The sequence below is a fragment of the Chiloscyllium punctatum genome, chromosome 4, assembly GCF_047496795.1.
Source record: "Chiloscyllium punctatum isolate Juve2018m chromosome 4, sChiPun1.3, whole genome shotgun sequence".
NCBI classification, from domain to species: Eukaryota; Metazoa; Chordata; class Chondrichthyes; order Orectolobiformes; family Hemiscylliidae; genus Chiloscyllium; species Chiloscyllium punctatum.
Window position 1 is genome coordinate 18,719,365 of NC_092742.1, and position 20,453 is coordinate 18,739,817.

Genomic DNA, 20,453 nt, shown 5'->3' on the forward strand with positions numbered 1-20,453 from the left:
CCCTTCCACCACCTCTCCAAATCTAACATTCTCTTCCCAGTGTCTTATGTTGAAGCAAATTTAAAGCCAGGAAGATTGGGCTCTTGCACTTCCAACTTTTTCATGTATTTTAAAGGAATAGACTATACACATATGCCCAGACAAGCTAGTTTACAGACACTTTTTTTTAAAGAAAAGGCCTTTAAGTAAAAACAGAATGTCACAAAGCTGGTCCCTCTTTTCTAAAAGCTGTTCCTTTTCTGAAGGATACTGTGTCTGATTTTTTTCAGAGGGGTCATAAAACCCTCCTTGCTCTGAGGTGGCTAGTTTGGTATAGACATGAAAAAGGATTTTGAGAGGCTTTTTGTTTATATGTAAACAGATGAGACTTCACACCAAAGTGGTCATGTTTTAGAAGTGACCTGTATAATGAAAGGGGAATGGTCTGCTCTCGAGCTGAGAGTTCAGTCCAGAACTAGTTAGGAGTTCAGCTGTGTGGAAACAGGCTGCTAAACTCTCTTTCCTTCTGCCCTTCTAATTTTGGCCTGTAAGCGTTTATTACATTTTTACTGAGTTTCAGGGGGTTTGTTTGTTGGGACTGTTATGTATATTCGGAGCAGCATAATTAAGTCTAGTTTGAGTCGACTGTGTTCTTTGTTCTGTTCTTTGTGTTTCATTGTGTAGTTTTGTGAATAATGTCTTGCCTGTTTTAAAACCTGGTGGTCAACCTCGCTAACTTACTCTGGGTAATTTTCACTGTACACTTAGCGAAACAAATTGTGAAGTTATGGTCTGGGCTGCCTGCTTAAGAATGTTTTGAGTGGTCTGGCCTAGTCCATAACAAGAGACTAAATTCTGCCCTCCCACCCCCACAATATATTTCACCCTTTACCACTGATCTCTTACTTTATCCTTTTACCTCTAAACTAATTTATTGATCAGGTGCAAAGTAGAAGGATAGCCATTAGAAAGGCTTTGACTTATTCACATTTATTTCGTTATTGCTGCCACAGCTGTGGTATGTGATTTGAACCCCATGCCCATCAGGACGGCTTCAGAAAGAAAACGAGAGAATTTCTCTAAAATAGTTTGAAGTTTGTATAGTAAGTAAACAAAATAAACAGGATGCCATGGGAGAATGTAAGGAATTAGAGCAGGATGTGGTTATTCAGCTTTTTGAGCCTACTCCACCATTCTGTGAAATTATGGTTGATCTGGTTCAATGGCATTGTCCAGCACGATCCCCATTTCCTTGGATAATTTTAATATGTAGGAAGTGAACGATATCTCCTGCTTCCCACACTTTGCTTTTGCACTGAGGCCTCGTTTTCCCCACTTCCTGACCACTATGTCTTGTCTCTCTACTCTCCCATCTACCTCGCCTTCTTTTTCTCTCTCTCTCTCTCTCTCTCTCTCTCTCTCTCTCTCTCTCTCTCTCTCTCTCTCTCTCTCTCTCTCTCTCTCTCTCCCCTCTCCCTCGCCTTCTCTCTCGCTCCCGTGTTTTCTCTCTCTTCACCCCCCCTCCCCCCCCCCCCCCCATTCCCTTGCTCCCTACTCCACAACTGCATCTTTCTATTTCCTTCCAACTGGTAAATCCTCCCTTTCCAAAAGGAATGATCGCTCCTTCACCTGCCCGAAGGAAGGATGCGGGAAGAGTTTCTATGTGCTCCAGAGGTTAAAGGTCCACATGAGGACACACAACGGAGAGAAGCCGTACATCTGTCCCGAAGCTGACTGTGCGAAGAAGTTTACAACAGCAGGCAACTTGAAGAACCACATGCGAATTCACACTGGTACAGACTGGCATTAGCGCGTGATGTCACTTTTTTTAATGATTCCCAGCAAAATTGAGTTTCCATTCAGGTTTTTTTGATGGCACATGTCTCTGTGAGAGTGGTTGTTCACCAACTCTGTCTGAGTTGTTGATGACATCGCTGAGAGCCAACTTGTACTTTCAGTTCAAGCTTTGTTTTAATAAAAGCAAAACGTAGTTTGAGGTTGTAGAAGTTTGTCCTGTGGGAATGCAAGGGATGTTGGAGAATAGTCAACATGAAAAGAACACAAAACGTTTCTGGGACATCATTCACCGCTCTTTAGAAGAACGTAACCTTTATCCCACTCTGTCTGGCAAACACAATCTGAGCCAAGGTTTATAAAGATGAGTTTCAGATTCGGTCACATGTAACGCACAATTATAATGGGGGAAGATGGTGGCATAGCCATGGGATGTGGGTTCAAACCTCTCTACAGCACCACACTTCTGTATCTGTAAAATATTCCTTACTATCCTGTTCTGACACCATCATCCTGATAAATGATCATCTCTCTACCTTAATTAGTTTGTACAGTTTTGGATTACTTACTACTTTCATTAGACCCTCGGCATGTGACTCTTCTACTTATCATGTTATACCAGTCATTTAGTTTATCTCCAGCACCACCTTATTTTAAGTTTTTTGTAATTATCTCTCTGCCTCATTTTATTAGATTACAGGTCATCCCTTCACTTGTTATTCAGCGGTTGACACTTTACTCGCACTGTCTAACACCGTTGGCCATGTGCAGAGATGTATTATTTGACACTCCACTCACACCAGTTGTATGATCTTTTGATCGCTGCCCTCGATCTCACTGCCTAAAAATTCTGTGTCTGTTTGCTCTTCTCTCTCACTTCACCTGACGAAGGGGCTGTGCTCCGAAAGCTTGTGATTTCAAATAAACTTGTTGGACTATCACCTGGTGTCATGTGACATCAACCTTATTTCTCACCGTCTCTCCATTTTGAGGTTTGAATATTGTCACAATGAGAATTGAGAGAGTAGAGGGTAGCTGTGCAAGTGGGGGCCTGTTAGATCTACTTAAACTTGGTCAGAGCTCCTCAATGTCCATTGCCGCTTCTGAGCTCAGAGACCCCAACATTTCAGCACTTGACCCCCGCTTTTTGGAAAGCTCAGGGTAACTTTTGTTTTTGAACAATTTTCAGCCTAAGTGAAGGCAGGAGAACTTGCTTCCCTCCCTACCCTGTTACCTTTGTAGACACCACTAATGTGTTTTCCTTTCGGGGAGCCATGGTAATTTGCTGCTGTGTTTCCCTTTCCGTTAGGAGAGAAACCATTCGTTTGTGAAGCAGGAAGCTGTGGACGTTGTTTTACAGAATATTCCAGTCTTCGTAAACACATGGTCGTACACTCAGGTACTGGGTTCTTGCATTTGCTGTGAGAAGGGCAGGTGTGGTGTTAGGGCCATATGAAGCTGAATAGGGTGTGGAGCCATTTCACTTCCTGAGTGGAATTTGTGAAGAATGCCCTGTTCAAGGTCAATGTTTTATGTGGTTTAGTTTCCACCTTCATAGTCCAGCTCTCCTCTGCATTATCTTGTGTTGCTGCTACTTTTTCTTCCTGGTGCTTGTCTTGTTCTGCAGTCTCTATTATTTTGCCTCTCAGAATCACAAGATTGTTACTGATGAAGGCTCCCGCTTGGTCCTGCCTCAGTGCTTTGGACTGGCTGTGGTTTCCTCCTGTTCAACGTGGAGAAGACCGAAGCTGTTCCACTGCCAAATGTTCCCTCGCTTCACTTCCATTTCCCTTCATGCTCACTGTCTCCGAACTTCAGCAGACTATAGGCATTCAGTTACACCCTATGACTTCTATCAGGGAGACTGTCTACTTAGACTGACGTTAAATTTGCTGCTGTCCTCTCTACCTTGTCCTCATCTACTGCTGAAACTTTTATCTATGCTTTTAATACCCTCGCACTCGACCGTGTCCCACCCTCACACACTAAGCTTCACCTGCTCCTAAGTGTTGCTCTTGTCCATGTCCTAAGCCGCACCGAGTTCTATCTGGACTCATGATTGTTTGTGTGTTATATAGAGGCGGCAGTGCAGGTGTGAGTGTGGAGAGGCAGGGGTTAAGGGAAAAGTAGATCACATTAGAAAGATTGGATTGGACCCAATCAAACCTCTGCTGGCATTATAAAAGCACAGAGCACTGATAAAACTCAGAGGGTCGGCAGCGTCAGTTCGCTATTGAAAAGTAAAGTCATATTAGACTCTGAACGAGGCAAGATTTAATCAGAAACAAAACAAATTGCTGGAAAAACTGAGCAGGTCTAGCATAGAGATGTACAGCATGGAAACAGACCTTTTGGTCCAACCTGTCCATGCCGACCAGATATCCCAACCCAATCTAGTCCCACCTGCCAGCACCCAGCCCATATCCCTCCAAACCCTTCCTATTCATATACCCATCCAAATGCCTCTTAAATATTGCAATTGTACCAGCCTCCACCACGTCCTCTGGCAGCTCATTCCGTACATGTACCACCCTCTGTGTGAAAAAGTTGCCCCTAAGGTCTCTTTTATATCTTTCCCCTCTCACCCTAAACCTATGCCATCTAGTTCTGGACTCCCTGACACCAGGTAAAAGACTTTGTCTATTTATCCTGTCCATGCCCCTCATAATTTTGTAAACCTCTATAAGGTCACCCCTCAGCCTCCGACGCTCCAGGGAAAACAGCCCCAGCCTGTTCAGCCTCTCCCTGTAGCTCAGATCCTCAAACCCGGGCAACATCCTTGTAAATCTTTTCTCAACCCTTTCAAATTTCACAACATCTTTCCGATAGGAAGAAGACCAGATTTGCATGCAATATTCCAACATTGGCCTAACCAATGTCCTGTACAGCTGCAACATGACCTCCCAACTCCTGTACTCAATATTCTGACCAATAAGGGGAAGCATACCAAACGCCTTCCCACCACAGAACACACCAGATGATCTCCTTCTTTAGAGACCGCAATTTCCCTTCCCACGTGGTTAAAGATGCCCTCCAACGCATCTCTTCTACATCCCGCACCTCCGCCCTCAGGCCCCACCCCTCCAATCGTAACAAGAACAGAACGCCCCTGGTGCTCACCTTCCACCCTACCAACCTTCGCATAAACCAAATCATCCGCCGACATTTCCGCCACCTCCAAACAGACCCCACTACCAGGGATATATTTCCCTCCCCACCCCTTTCCGCCTTCCGCAAAGACCGTTCCCTCCGTGACTACCTGGTCAGGTCCACGCCCCCAAACAACCCACCCTCCAATCCTGGCACTTTCCCCTGCCACCGCATGAACTGTAAAACCTGTGCCCACACCTCCTCCCTCACCTCTATCCAAGGCCCTAAAGGAGCCTTCCACATCCATCAAAGTTTTACTTGCGCATCCACTAATATCATTTATTGTATCCGTTGCTCCCGATGCGGTCTCCTCTACATTGGGGAGACTGGGCGCCTCTTAGCAGAGTGCTTTAGGGAACATCTCCAGGACACCCACACCAATCAACCACACCGCCCCGTGGCCCAACATTTCAACTCCCCCTCCCACTCTGCCGAGGACATGGAGGTCCTGGGTCTCCTTCACCGCCGCTCCCTCACCACCAGACGCCTGGAGGAAAAACACGCCTCATCTTCCGCCTCGGAACACATCAACCCCAGGGCATCAATGTGGACTTCAACAGTTTCCTCATTTTCCCTTTCCCCACCTCACCCTAGTTCTAAACTTCCAGCTCAGTAACTGTCCCCTTGACTTGTCCTACCTGCCTATCTTCTTTTCCACCTATCCACTCCACCCTCTCCTCCTTGACCTATCACCTTCATCCCGTCCCCCACTCACCCATTGTACTCTATGCTACTTTCTCCCCACCCCCACCCTCCTCTAGCTTATCTCTCCACGCTTCAGCTCACTGGCTTTATTCCTGATGAAGGGCTTTTGCCCGAAACGTCGATTTCGAAGCTACTTGGCTGCTGCCTGAACTGCTGTGCTCTTCCAGCACCACTAATCCAGAATTCACTATCCTATCTACCTGCGACTCCACTTTCAAGGAGTTATGAACCTGCACTCCAAGGTCTCTTTGTTCAGCAACACTCCCTAGGACCTTAACATTAAGTGTATAAGTCCTGCTAAGATTTGCTTTGCCAAAATGCAGCACCTCGCATTTATCTGAATTAAACTCCACCTGCCACTTCTTAGCCCAATGGTCCATCTGGTCAAGATCCTGTTATAATCTGAGGTAACCCTCTTCGCTTTCTACTACACCTCCAATTTTGGTATCATCTGCAAACTTATTAACTGTACCTCTTATGCTCGCATCCAAATCATTTATATAAATGACAAAAAGTAGAGGGCCCAGCACCAATCCTTGTGGCACTCCACTGGTCACAGGCCTCCAGTCTGAAAAACAACCCTCCACCACCACCCTCTGTCTTCTACCTTTGAGCCAGTTCTGTATTCAAATGGCTAGTTCTCCCTGTATTCCATGAGATCTAACCTTGCTAATCAGTCTCCCATGGGGAACCTTGTCGAATGCCTTACTGAAGTCCATATAGATCACATCTACTGCTCTGCCCTCATCAATCTTCTTTTGTTACTTCTTCAAAACACTCAATCAAGTTTGTGAGACTTGATTTCCCATGCACAAAGCCATGTTGACTATCCCGAATCAGTCCTTGCCTTTCCAAATACAAGTACCTCCTGTCCCTCAGGATTCCCTCCCAACAACTTGCCCACCACTGAGGTCAGGCTCACCAGTCTATAGTTCTCTGGCTTGTCTTTACCGTCCTTCTTAAACAGTGGCACCACATTTGCCAACCTCCAGTCTTCCGGCACCTCACCTGTGACTATCAATGGTACAAATATCGCAGCAAGAGGCCCAGCAATCACTTCTTTAGCTTCCCACAGAGTTCTCGGGTACACCTGATCAGGTCCTGGGAATTTATCCACCTTTAACCGTTTCAAGACATCCAGCACTTTGTCCTCTGCAATCTGGACATTTTGCAAGATATCACCATCTATTTCCCTACAGTCTATATCTTCCATATCCTTTTCCACAGTAAGTACTAATGCAAAATATTCATTTAGTATCTTCCCCCATTTTCTGCAGCTCCACACAAAGGCTGCCTTGCTGATCTTTGAGGGGCCCTATTCTCTCCCTAGTTATCCTTTTGTCCTTAATATGTTTGTAAAAACCCTTTGGATTCTCATTCATTCTATTTGCTAAAGCTATCTCATGTCCCCGTTTTGCCCTCCTGATTTCCCTCTTAATTATACTCCTACTTCCTTTATACTCTTCTAAGGATTCACTCAATCCATCCTGTCTATACCTGACATATGCTTCCTTCTTTTTCTTAACCAAACCCTCAATTTCTTTAGTCATCCAGCATTCCTTAAACCTACCAGCCTTTCCTTTCACCCTGACAGGAATATACTTTCTGTGGATTCTTGTTATCCCATTCCTGAAGGCTTCCCATTTTCCAGCTGTCCCTTTACCTGCAAACATCTGCCCCCAATCAGCTTTCAAAAATTCTTGTCTAATACCGTCAAAATTGGCCTTTCTCCAATTTAGAACTTCAACTTTTAGATCTGGTCTATCCTTTTCCATCACCATTTTAAAACGAATAGAATTATGGTCGCTGGCCCTAAAGTGCTCCCTCACTGATACCTCAGTCACCTGCCCTGCCTTATTTCCCAAGAGTAGGTCAAGTTTTGCACCTTCTCTAGTATGTACATCCACATACTGAATAAGAAAGTTGTCTTGTACACACTTAAGAAATTCCTCTCCATCTAAACCTTTAACACTATGGCAGTCCCAGTCGATGTTTGGAAAGATAAAATCCCCTACCATAACCACTCTATTATTCTTACAGATAGCTGAGATCTCCTGACAAGTTTGTTTCTCAATTTCCCTCTGACTATTGGGAAGTCTATAATACAATCCTAATAAGGTGATCATCCCTTTCTTAATTCTCAGTTCCACCCAAATAACTTCCCTGGATGTATTTCCAGGAATATCCTCCCTCAGCACAGCTGTGATGCTATCCCTTATCAAAAATGCCACTCCCCCTCCTCTCTTGCCTCCCTTTCTATCCTTCCTGTAGCATTTGTATCCTGGAACATTAAGCTTCCAGTCCTACCCATCCCTGAGCCATGTTTCCGTAATTGCTATGATATCCCAGTCCCATGTTCCTAACTATGCCCTGAGTTCATCTGCCTTCCCTGTTAGGCCCCTTGCATTGAAATAAATGCAGTTTAATTTATTATTCCTACCTTGTCCCTGCCTGCCCTGACTGTTTGACTCACTTCTGTTCTCAACTGTACCAGTCTCAGATTGATCTCTTTCCTCACTATCTCCCTGGGTCCCACCTCTTTCTCCCCCCCCCCCCCCCCCACCCACCTTACTAGTTTAAATCCTCCCAAGCAGTTCCAGAAAATTTCCCTGCCAGTATATTAGTCTCCTTCCAATTTAGGTGCAATCCGTCCTTCTTGTACAGGTCACTTTTACCCCAAAAGAGATTCCAATGATCCAAAAATGTGAATCCTTCTCCCATACATTCATCGGCTCTATCCTCCTATTTCTGCCCTCACTAGCTCGTAGCACTGGGAGTAATCCAGATATTACTACCTTTGAGGACCTCCTTTTTAAATTTCTGCCTAACTCTCTGTATCTCCCTTCAGAATCTCAACCTTTTCCCTTCCTATGTCATTGGTTCCAATGTGGACAATGACCTCCTGCTGGCTCCTCTCCCCTGTGAGAACATTCTGCACCCTCTCTGAGACATCCTTGATCCTGGCACCAGGGAAACAACACACCATTCTGCTTTTTCTCTGCTAGCCACAGAAATGTCTGAATGTACCTCGGACTACAGAATCCCATCTGTGGAAAGAAACCAGAGTTAACGTTTTGAGTCCGGTGACCTTTTGAAGGGTAATTTATTGTGGATTTCTCTTCACAGACGTTGCTAGACCTACTGAGCTTTTCCAGCAATTTCTGCTTTTCTTCCAGATTTTATGGCATCTGCAGTTCTTTCAGTTTTTAAAATTTAATCAGAGGTGGTCAGCATGTCTTTGAAAGAGGGCATCATGTCTGACAAATCTGGTTGGAGTGTTTGAGGTGACCGAACGTTTCGATAAAGATTGTGTAGTGGACGTCGTTTACGTAGAATTTAGCAAGGCCATTAACAAGGTCCCACATTGGAAACTGATAAAGAAGATTAAAAGCACACAGGATCCAGAGTAACTTGGCAAGTTGGATCGAACATTGGCTTTGTGACAGGAGACAAGGGGGTGGTGGTAGAAAGCTGTTTGTGTGACTGGAGCTCAGAATCCAGTGGTGTACTCTGGGATCCATGCTGGGTCCATTACTGATTGTGATATGTATCTGTGTGTATGATTTAGATTAGATAGATGCAATAATAAGAAAGTTGATAGTGAGGAAGAAGATCTTGGGTTACAGGAGGATATAAACAGATTGGTCAGATGATCTTGTCAGTGACAGATGGAACTTAGCGATGATAAGTGTGAGGTGATGCATTTTGGAAGAAGGAACAAGTCTTGGGATTACTACATGCTTGAGATACGAGGAAGCTCAGGACTAAGGGGACCTTGGGGTGCTTGTCCACAAATTTCTGAAGATGGAAGGCAGGTTAATAAGGTGACTAAGAAGGCATACACTGCCTTTTTTCAGTTGAGACATAGATTATAAAGGGGAGGAGGCTTTGTAGTAAGGTTATAATCAACTTGGAGAAAGTATAGAGGGAGAAGGGGAACTCTCCTGCTCCTCGGACACTGCGTGACCAGCTGTGCTTTTCCAGCGCCGCACTTTTTGACATAGATTATAAGAGCATGTTGGAAAAGTGCGGAACTTTGGATAAGCCACAGCTGGAGTGTTGTGTGCAGTTATGGTCACTATACTATAGGAGGGATGTGATTGCCCTGTAGGAGTGTTGAGGAGTTCACCAGAATGCTGCCTGGGATGGAGCATTTTGGCTGTGAAGAGAGGCTTGAGGGGGAGACTCAGTAGAGGTTTACAAGAGAAAGCAGCTGAAGGATTAAGGATTAGCTGAAAAGTCAATAATAAGGGGGCATATTTTTAAGGTGAAAGGCAGGAGGTTTAGAGGAGAGTTGAAATCATTTCTTACCCAGAGGGTGGTGGGGTTCTGGAATGCACGACCTGGGAGGGTAGTAGATGTGGGGAAAAAGGTACATGGATAAACACTTGAAATGTCATAATATTCACGGATATGGACCAAGTACTGGAAAGTTGGATTCGTGTAGATTTAGCACAGTTTTGGCAGTGAAGACTTGCTGGGCCAAAGGGCATCTTATGTACTGTATGATTCTGGGAGTTCTCTCTATCTGTTTCTCGACAGATGCTGCCAAACCTACTGAGTTTTGTCATTGCTTTGTTTTTGTTTCATGTTTCCAGTGTCAGCAATATTTTGCTTTTTTATATTGGCATTAACCCCACTTGAACCTCCTCCCAACCCTCTTCATCCATAACTGGTTAGTCCTCTTGTTCCTTTCTCTCTTGTAATCCCCACGCCTTTCCCATGTTTGCTCTCTGCCTGAACAAGTCTCTGTGTGATAGTGAAGACCACATTTTGACCACCTGGAGTAAAGTGCATAAAAATAATTTTGCACGGGGATACCATTCTCATGGCTGTGAGAAAATAGCATTGAAACAAAAATGGGTTATCTGAAGTGACACTTCATTGGATTGCAGGTGAGAAGCCTTACTGCTGCAGCATTTGTAACAAGACCTTCTCTCAGAGCGGCAGCAGGAATGTCCACTTGCGGAAGTACCACAATGTGCTTGTGCCTGTCTCTGACCAGGAAGAAGCCAGAGGTATGTGCTGGCGGTGGAAGGGGTGAGTGGATTTCATGAGGGCTCCCAATGTTGGGGAAGGAGCATTTTCCCCGTTATTAAAACCAGTTGCATTCATGCATTCGTAGAGTCTGTGCCTATGAAAATGTTGCTTTTCCCAGAGAATATGCTTTAGTGCCTCCCCACCAGCCCCCTCAATCCAGAAGTGCAAGCCCTAACTGCATTACTGCGATATTTATTATATTCTTAGTTCACCACCTGTCTGTAACCTTGGTCCAAGATATATTTGTGTGAAATTGTACTGCTTGAGGAACAAGGCTGACCTGACGTAAGCTAATTTGACTGTTAAGCATTACCTTCAGCAGAGAGGAGATGGTACTTAATTCCATTAGTCACTACTCAATGAGGACCCTTGATCGTGGATAGTTGATGGAGCAGTTTTAAAAAAAAAATTAATTCGAGGGATGTGGGCATCACTGATAGACCAGCATTTATTGCGCTTGAGAAGGTGATGGTGAGCTGCTGTCTTGAACTGCTGCAGTCCATGTGATGGAGGTACACCCACGGTGCTGTTAGGGAGCGAGTTCCAGGGTTTTGACCCAGCAACAGGTGCAGAACAGTGATATAGTTCTGAGTCAGGCTGTTGTGTGACTAGGATGGGAATTTGCAGGAAGTGGCATCCATTGCATCTGCTGACCTTGTCTTTGTGGATGATAGAGGTTGTAGATTTTGGAAAGTGCTGTTGGAGGTGCCTTAATATGTTGTTACAATGAATCTTGTGGGTGGTATACAGTGCTGCCACTGTGCAATACACTGTGTTGATTTTGAGTTTCTTGAGTGTGTTGTTGGAATTAGTCACCCAGAAAAATCAAGGATATTCTATCATATCCCTGACTTGTGCCCTTTAGATGGTAAACAGGCTTTGGGGAGTCAGGAGGTAATTTGCTTGTTGCAGAATTCTAGCCTCTAATCTGCTCTTGTAGTTGGTGTTTCTATGGCTCGTCCATTTTCTAATTGATGATAACCCTTGGGATGTTAGTGGTGGGAGTTTCAGTGATATCCAATGAAACCACAGGTCGACACAAGGGGCGACACCACCCACTGTTCTCTTGATCAAAAAGATTAGTGTAGGCCAAAAGATCTGGAACGTTTTCTGAAACAAAGGTGATTACTAAGAAAAAACGCATATGAGAGACAAACTGGATCATGAGAGAAAACTTCTAAGTATGAAAAAGACTAAAATATTCTGCAAGTATGTAAAAAGGAATAAAAGACTGGAACATTAGCCTTTATTACAAGGGGATTTGAGTCCATGAGTAATCCAACATCCAGGACAAAGCAGTTTGCTTGTTTGACAGCACGTCCACAAGCATCTACTCCCTCCACCACCGGTGCTCAGTAGCAGCAGTGTGTACTATCTATGAGATGCACTGCAAAAATTCACCAAAGATCATCAGACAGCACCTTCCAAACCCACAACTACTTCCATCTAGAAGGACAAGGGCAGCAGATAAAAGGGAACACTGCCACCTTCAAGTTCCCCTCCAAGCCACACTCTATCCTGACTTAGAAATATACCATCGTTCCTTCACTGTCGCTGACTCAGAGTCCCTGATGGCATTGTGGGTCAACCCACAGTAGATGGACTGTAATGGTTCAAGAGGCAGCTCATCATCACATGCTCATCAAGGGCAACTAGGGTCGGGTAATAAATGTTGGCCAGCCAGTGACACCCGTATCCTGTAAATGAATACATTTTTAAAAAAAGTGCTTCAATTGTACAGAAACTTGCTTAGGCTATACCTGGAATATTGTGGAATATTATCTCAATAAAGATATTGTTGCCTTGAGGCAGAGTTGTAGCCAAGATGGCAGGAATAACTTATGAAGAGAGATTGGAAAAACTGGGCCCTTTACTCCTTAGAGTTTTGAAGAATGACAGGTTATTTAATTTTGAAATCTACCAAATACTGAATAGGATAGACAGAGTAAACCTAGATTAAAATGTTTCCTCTGTTTAAGGAGTCTACAACCAGGGGAAACAATTTTAAAATGATGGAGATGCTATTTCAGAGCAAGATGAGGAGAGCACTTTTTTTCTTAAAAGGTGAATCTTTGGAATTCTTTACCACAGAGGGCTGTGGAAACTCAGTCTTTGAATATGTTTAAAGTAGAGGCTGATAAGATTTTCTGACTACCAATGGTGTAAAGTTTTATGGAGATAATGTGAATAAAAATCATTGAAGAGTTTGAACAGCCATGATCATATTAAATGGTGGAGCTGACTTGACAGTCTGAATGACCCACTCTTGGTTCTTTTTGTTCCTTAATGAAATTTGATCCCTGTAAATTGAATTCAAAATGGGAAACCAGAAAATGGCAGAGACTTCAACTGTGGATGCAAAATGTTTGTTCAAGATGTGAAAGGCATCCCAAGAATAGAGAAAATTAAAGGACAAAAAGAGTGGAGGAGCCTGAAACAATTGCTGTAATTTGAATGTTTGAAAAACCCAATGAGACTAAAGGCTGACAAGACCCTGGACATGATGTCTTCACCCTAGGATCCTCAGTGAATGCTTAGTTGTAACCTTCAAATTTTCCCTAAATTCTGGAAAGTCTGAATGGATTGGAGATTGGAACAACATTGCTATTTAAGGAGGGGGATAGAAAGTGGGGAATAGACACTAGTTATAGCCTAATATATGTTATCAAGGAAGCAGGAGATTTGGAAAATCCACATACGATCAGGTCAAGTCAACATGGTCTGTGAATGGAAAATAACCAGGGTAACTACTGATTTTAGGCTGTGAGTAGCAGAGTGCCATAGGGTTCAGTACCTGGGCTGCCATTATTTATGGGGAGAAAGTGAGGACTGCAGATGCTGGAGATCAGAGCTGAAAATGTGTTGCTGGAAAAGCGCAGCAGGTCAGGCAGCATCCAAGGAACAGGAGAATCGACGTTTTGGGCATCAGCCCTTTGAAGAAGGGCTGATGCCCGAAACGTCGATTCTCCTGTTCCTTGGATGCTGCCTGACCTGCTGTGCTTTTCCAGCAACACGTTTTCAGCTGCCATTATTTATCACCTATATTAATGACTTTGAAAGAGCAGCTGTATTATTGCAACATTTGCAGGTAATATGAGGGTGGGGAAAGTAAATTGTGAGAACCACACAAATGGTATGCAAAGGGATATACATAGGTTAAAAAACAATGACTGCAGATGCTGGAAACCAGATTCTGCATAGGTCAAGTGAGTGGAAAAATATTTGGCAACTGGAGGTTGGTGTGAGAAAAATGTGAAAGAATAGAAAAGCAAATACTTAAATGGTGAGAGTCTGTAGAATGTTGCAATGCTGGCGTGTGTCCTTGTACACAAATCACAAAAGTTAGCATGTAGGCACAGTGAGTAATTCGGGAGGCAAATGAAATGTTGGCCTTTCTTGTGAAGCGCAATGAATATGAGTGGGAAGTCTTGCTACAATTGTCAATGACATTGGTGAGATCAGACCAAGATTAGGGCACTGGTCTTTGTACCTAAGCTTAGTGTGTATCTCCTGTCACCCCTGAAAGGTTCCCGTTCCACTGAGGAAAGGGGGTGGAATAACATAATTGCGTTACTGGCACAGGAAGTGTGCATTTTGCACTTAAGGACTGAGAATGTTTCAGCCGGGTGTCAGCAGATTCTCTCTTTTAATTGTCAGGATATTCATTAAGGAAGTAGTTTAAAGAATGTTAACTTAGCTGATTTCTGGGATGAAAGATTGCCTTTTGAGGAAAGGCTGAACTGTTTGGGCCTGTGCTCACTGGATTTTAAAAGCATGAAAGCTCTTGTGAGGGCCTTGACAGGGTAAACGCTGAGTGGATGTTTCCTCTTCTGGGGTAATCTAGAATAGTACATTCTACAATAGTAGAAAAGTACAGTGTATTTCTTGTTTTTAAAGGTAAAGTTGTCATCGGACTGCTCTCTCATTTGGAGAGAGAAAGCTGGTGGTGAGTTTAACCTGAGGGTTACCATACCTCAAGCGGGGAGGAGATTCAGAAGGATAGTCTATGCAGGAATTGAATGTATGCTGTTGATGTCACTCTGCATCACATACCAGCTGTCCAGCTAACTGGCCGCAAAACCACCACCAGTGATCTCTACTGAATGAGAAAGCAGCCCTATAGTCTGGTAGGACCATTGCAACTTTATTTTTCTCTTTTGTTTCGTGTCTTATTGATAAATAATACTGATTAAGTAGCGTGGATTCAATTTATTTGAAAGTCTTTTTATAGGTTTAACAGTTTAAACTATAAGCTGTATATACAGATGACTCTGCATGCAATCTGCTTCTAGTATTGCTTCTGCTCCTGTGGTTTCACCCTGGTTCTACTAGCATACCCAGTTCTTAACTATTCTTAATTATTGTGTTCAGACATATTATTAACACACTTCCAGGGCAGGTGTGTCTTGGACTCTAATCTTCAGGCCAAGAGGCAGAAACCTTATCACTGTCTACAAAAGCACACTCATAAGTGCCAAGTATCTTAGCCATTATTGTCCCCACAACAAAACCGCCAATTCTTTATGGTAAGAATCCTGTAAGTATCTGTTGTTGATTGATTCCATATAGAATCCCTAAAGTGTGGAAACAGGCCATTCATCCCATGGAGTCTGCACCAATCCTCTGAAGAGCATCCCATCAGGATCCAGACCCTTCTCATATCCCTGTAACCCTGCATTTCCCATGGCTCATCCATTTAGCGTACACATCCCTGGACACTACAGACAATTCAGCATGGCCAATCTGCATATTGTTGGACTGTAGGAGGAAACTGGACCACCCAGCGGAAACCCACGCAGGAACAGGGGGAACATGCAAATGTGGAACCTTATATCCTTGCTGATATAAGATTTGTCCAAGGGAGATCATTGGAGGAACATCTGTGTCTATTGTAGAGAAATAAATGACTAGTTATTGGCCAGCCAACCAGTTGGTCTTTCAGTTGGATTGGAAAGATAATATAAACATGTAAACTTGGAGCAGGAGTGGGTCATTTGGCCTACTTGACCTTCTGCTCTGCCAGTCATTTAAGATCCTGGCTGATCTGAATGTGGTCTCAACTCCATCCCTCTGACCTACCACCATATGAATCCCTTGTTGGTCAAGAATCTATGTTTGCCATCAAAATCATTCAATGGCCTTGCTCCCTGTTTAAAAAAAGGAATTTCTCCAACTCTCAACCTGTTTCAAACTCTAAATTTTAAACTATCCCCTAATTCTAATCTCTCCTACAAGGGGAAAAAATCCTGCCAGCATCCACCCTATCAACTCAATTCAGTATCTCATACTTTTCACTCAGATTCTTCCTAATTCAAATGGTTACAGGCCCATCCTGTTCTCGTAAGGTAACTCTCCCCATATCCACGGCATGTGATTTCCTGCAAACAGTGCCTACTCCATCTTGGTGGAGGTTGCTATATTGTACACAGCAGCTTTTCCAAGTGCTAACCTTACTTTTCTCCCCAATTATATTTTCAGAAGCGATCCCATTGGCTGACACTGGTGCAGCAAAAGAGCCAGAGGTACCTGCTGGACTTCCGGTAGCAACAGCTACAATGGCAATGCCTACGGGTTTGGAAGCTCAGCCTTTAGTGTTGCCACCTAGTATACTTGGAGCAGAGGAAGGTATGTAGACAAGCCAAGTTCTTTTAAAAAAAAATGCAAGTGTTTTTGCTTGTTTTACACGTTTATTTCTTTGTCCAGTTTGTATAACATCATGCACCTTTCCTTGCCTCTGAGATGCACTGGGCCAACCTGCTCCTAGGTCATGAACTAACAACTACTTTATGTACCCGTCTCTCCCAGGTTGACTTGCTATACGAGTTTTCCTCTCCCTCTACCTTCCCTTGACTCCTGTTGAACAGGTAGTTTGTGCATTCTTGGAGGGGAAGAGTTCCAGATTTCCACATCATTTGCAGACAAGAGTTTAAAAATCAGGACTGAAATAACTGCACAGAGACCGGTATCCATCACCAAGTCACCTTTTAATTACATGTGAACAGTACGTGGGTCCTGACCAGCCAGCTCAGAGCCAGTCCCTAGACTGAGTTGACCTTCTGAATCTTCTGTTTATATCTGTCAGCCAGGGCTCCTTGATTGGGTTTGTTAACCTGGGCCAATCAAGGATCTCCATAGTCAATGATACCTGGCCCTGGTTTCAGCCATTGCAAGGACTCTCCCATTTTAAGGGAGAAAGTGAGGACTGCAGATGCTGGAGATCAGAGCTTAAAAATGTGTTGCTGGAAAAGCGCAGCAGGTCAAGCAGCATCAAAGGAACAGGAGAATCGACGTTTTGGGCATAAGCCCTTCAGCCATTCCTGAAGAAGGGCTTATGCCTGAAACGTCGATTCTCCGGAGTTCTGTTCCCCAGACTCTAGGAGGGGTTGTTATCAAATACTTTTAAGACCGAGGTTAATAGAACCTTGACTAACAAGGGAGCCCGTGGTTATCAGGAGTAGGAAGGAAAATGGTGTTAAAATGATGATCAGATCAATTCGATCTTGTTAAATGGTGGAAGAGCCTTGAGGGCGAAATAGCTTCCTCCTGTTAATAATTTGTCAGTTTGTATGAAGAACTGCTTCCCAGCATCTTTGACTTACTTAGTTTTTATTTCAAGGTTATGCCCCTTTTCTGTCCAGACTCTGCCCATGAGAGGAAATAGTTTCTGTCCATCCCAGTAATTATCTTAATCATCTTAAATGACTCACTAATCATTCCCAATTAATTTGTAATGAAGCGAATACAAGCTTTCTGACTTGATAATGTAACACTTTGTAAAAAAGATGTATTAAAAATGTCTTTTTTTTTGTTTCCCCTCTGCCAGAAGTATTACCTGAGAATTCTCCTTCAGTTACTGGTACAGCGACCACTGCATCCGTCGTTGTTCTGCCCCAGCCGCACCATCTGGTTACTATCGCCACTGCAGGACATTCTTACGAAGAAGTAGTTACTGTGATAATACAGTGACTACCAGTGAACCCCTTTTGTGAACGGAGGCCGCTTATCCCGGAGTGGTTAAAATAAAGTGTTGCAGAAGTTAAGCCGCTGCCTGCCGAATTGAACTGTAGGAACAAATTCCTCTCTCAAGTTTACCCTAAAATGACCTAACCTGAGAGTAGGTTCACCTTTTGAGTTTGAGAATGAGAACTGTAGTGGTGGGTATTTTTACTGTTCTTCATCATCTTCCTGAATTATTTGCCCATGTTTGCAAGATCTCTGCTCGGAAGAAATTAAACACATTTTAATTTCTTCTCGTCTTTGGAGCAGTAAGGAAAAAGACTTGCCTGGTATTTATTTAAATACAATGAGCCATTAAATTCCATTTGCTGCATCGCAACAAACTTTGTTAGCCAGTGATGTTCTCAATAGCCCAGCCTGTAGATCTGAATACAAGACGGTGTTTTTAGAATCTTCTGTGTATTCTGTTCTTCATGCCTCATGCTCAAAAGATTGCCTTTCAACTCCAGTGAAGTTACTTTAATAATCACCTGAGCTGTGCATCACCACCATTTTGAGAGTGACAAGAAGCTTGAAACAGAGAGGGTCCTGTGTCTACAAGTGACAGAGCCAACTTTGCTTTCCTAGTGAGCCAGTAGGTCTAATAACGAAAGTCATTTAAGGTTTTGTGTATGCATCATTAAATATTTTCCAAACCAGAACTCTTCCCCTCCCCGTCCTAGAATTAGGTTTGAGTGCTGAGAATTACTGATAATGACATGCACAAGTGTTACACTTTGCGTTAAACTAAAGAAGGTTATGCCACCATGTCCTGTGCCCTGCATTCAGAATACTTTGAGTCAAACCTCTCAAATGAAATGTGGTCGGGGTGGCAGGTCAAAGTTAGGGAATAGAATATTTAGATCTTGCTCAGTCTCCTCTGTACTCAGCTTCTGTCCTGGACCAAATGGTTTGAAGATGCAATGAATACTGGTCTATAATCCTGCCTACATAGGAACCAGAACTCAAAGGAAAAGCAACTCTGCACGTCCACTTGGAACACTTTTCTAACAGTAGAGGACTCTGGGATCTTTATATGGCTCAAAGGAAGCAGTCACTGAAAGAGGAACTTAACAAGCAGGTGGAACCAAATATGATTGAAAAGTAGAGCTTCTACTAGGCTTGGTGGGTGAATCTTGGTTAAAAAGCCAAATAGACCAAAATTTCCAAGACTTAACCTGGTTTTTGCTAAGTTAAGTAATAGACTGGCAGATCAGCTGGGGAATCTGCTCCTGATCATTATTTACTAACTCCCTGATCAAATGTAACATGAGGTGACAACAAAATTGAGCTGGGCTGTGATTTTCCTAATGTTGGAACAGCCAAACTCATGAACACAATGTCCATTCAGATAAAGGGGAGGAGTGGCTGCTGTCCATGGAATTATCATCTCCCAGTACAGGAGGGCAAATTAAAAATGCAACAAGATTTTGTTTTGGGTCAAGTGCCCATGTGATGTATTTGAATGTGAACAGGAACATGGCACTGCAGAATTTAAAAATATTATTGTGAAATATATATATAATAGAGTACACCAATAATGGAAGTGTTAGAAAGCCTTGCAACTGAGGTGGTTATGACCCTCTATAATATCAGTCATTACTTATGAATTTCAAATTGCAATATTCTATGTTAAGAAATTTTGCAGATTTTCAATAACCTTTTAAAGGTTTGTATGAAAGTTTGAAATTATTGAAGTTTCCTTTCAGAATTCAGGAATTCAGAATGCTGCTTAAAAAGCAGCATTAAACTTAATTTTAGTTCTTGCTAATGCCTAATTTCTTTTGAATCTTCAATTTTTTATTGGTTCAATTTGCTTTTCTAGCATCTATTCTAAGAGGCCTCACTGTCCTCAGTGATGGATGATTACATCAATGAACAAGGACACTGAGTTTGTCTGCTTTAGGCTTTTGAAGCAGTGTTTTGCATTTAAGGGTACTGATGTCCAGTTTTAATAAACTATAAGTTAGAAATATTTGTCGATGTTTGAGTTTTTAATATCATTTATGAGACTTTCTTTTAACTCCATATATTGTGACTTATACTGGGCTAAAGTACAAATTGTGCAAGTATAAATGATTGGATATTAGAAGGCTGTGTACTTGTGGAGCTTTAACAATAACAGGCAGGAAGTCTGGCTGGGCAAAAGTGAGGACTACAGATGCTGGAAACCAGAGTCTGAATTAGAGTGGTGCTGGAAAAGCACAGCAGGTCAGGCAGCATCCAAGGAGCAGGGAAATCAACGTTTCAGGCAAAAGTTATTCCTGATGAAGGGTTTTTGCCCAAAACATCGATTTTCCTGCTCCTCAGATGCTGCCTGACCTGCTGTGCTTTTCCAGCACCACTCTAATCCAAGAAGTCTGGCTGTGTTACCTTTTCCTCCCTCCTGGTTTAGTACTCCAGCACCCCTCTGATTATGAATGTGTAGCTCTGTTTAGCCCAAGAGCAATAGAAGCTTCGAACTGCCTGTCCATACCGCTTCATTCTGACCCTGTGCTCTATAAAACATTTTCACATGAAACTTGGTCCATAATGGTCACTTTAGAAGTGTGCAATGTCTTTCCGTAGTTTGAGAATCCAGTCACCCTAATTCCCAATGAAATTGCAATTGGAATTCAAGCTATTGTCTTCTGTACTTATAACCTTCATTGTTCTGTGGTGTGGTGGAAAACATGATTGAGGAGATGGTCACTCCACAGCTTGAGAATCAGTGACTGCCAGATAGACCACACAGCAGAACAATTTGGAGGAGAGAGGGGTCATATTCCAAAAGGATACAAATGTCATGA

The 20,453-nt window shown here is 43.1% G+C and overlaps 1 protein-coding gene across 7 annotated transcripts in view; it reads left to right on the top strand.

The window, feature by feature from the left end:
• Positions 1 to 19,639, top strand: part of LOC140476102 (zinc finger protein 410-like) — a 44,007-nt gene extending 24,368 nt beyond the window's left edge. For 6 of the 7 annotated variants that reach the window (XM_072568184.1, XM_072568180.1, XM_072568185.1 and 3 more), the window contains 5 exons: positions 1,591 to 1,772; positions 3,083 to 3,172; positions 10,524 to 10,646; positions 16,147 to 16,293; positions 17,492 to 19,639. In XM_072568184.1, coding sequence (XP_072424285.1) covers positions 1,591 to 1,772; positions 3,083 to 3,172; positions 10,524 to 10,646; positions 16,147 to 16,293; positions 17,492 to 17,634 — 685 coding nt within the window. In that variant the 3' untranslated portion in view covers positions 17,635 to 19,639. The remainder of the gene's footprint in view (positions 1 to 1,590; positions 1,773 to 3,082; positions 3,173 to 10,523; positions 10,647 to 16,146; positions 16,294 to 17,491) is intronic. The other variant, XM_072568186.1, reaches the window with a different exon arrangement.
• The last annotated feature ends 814 nt before the right edge of the window (positions 19,640 to 20,453 follow it).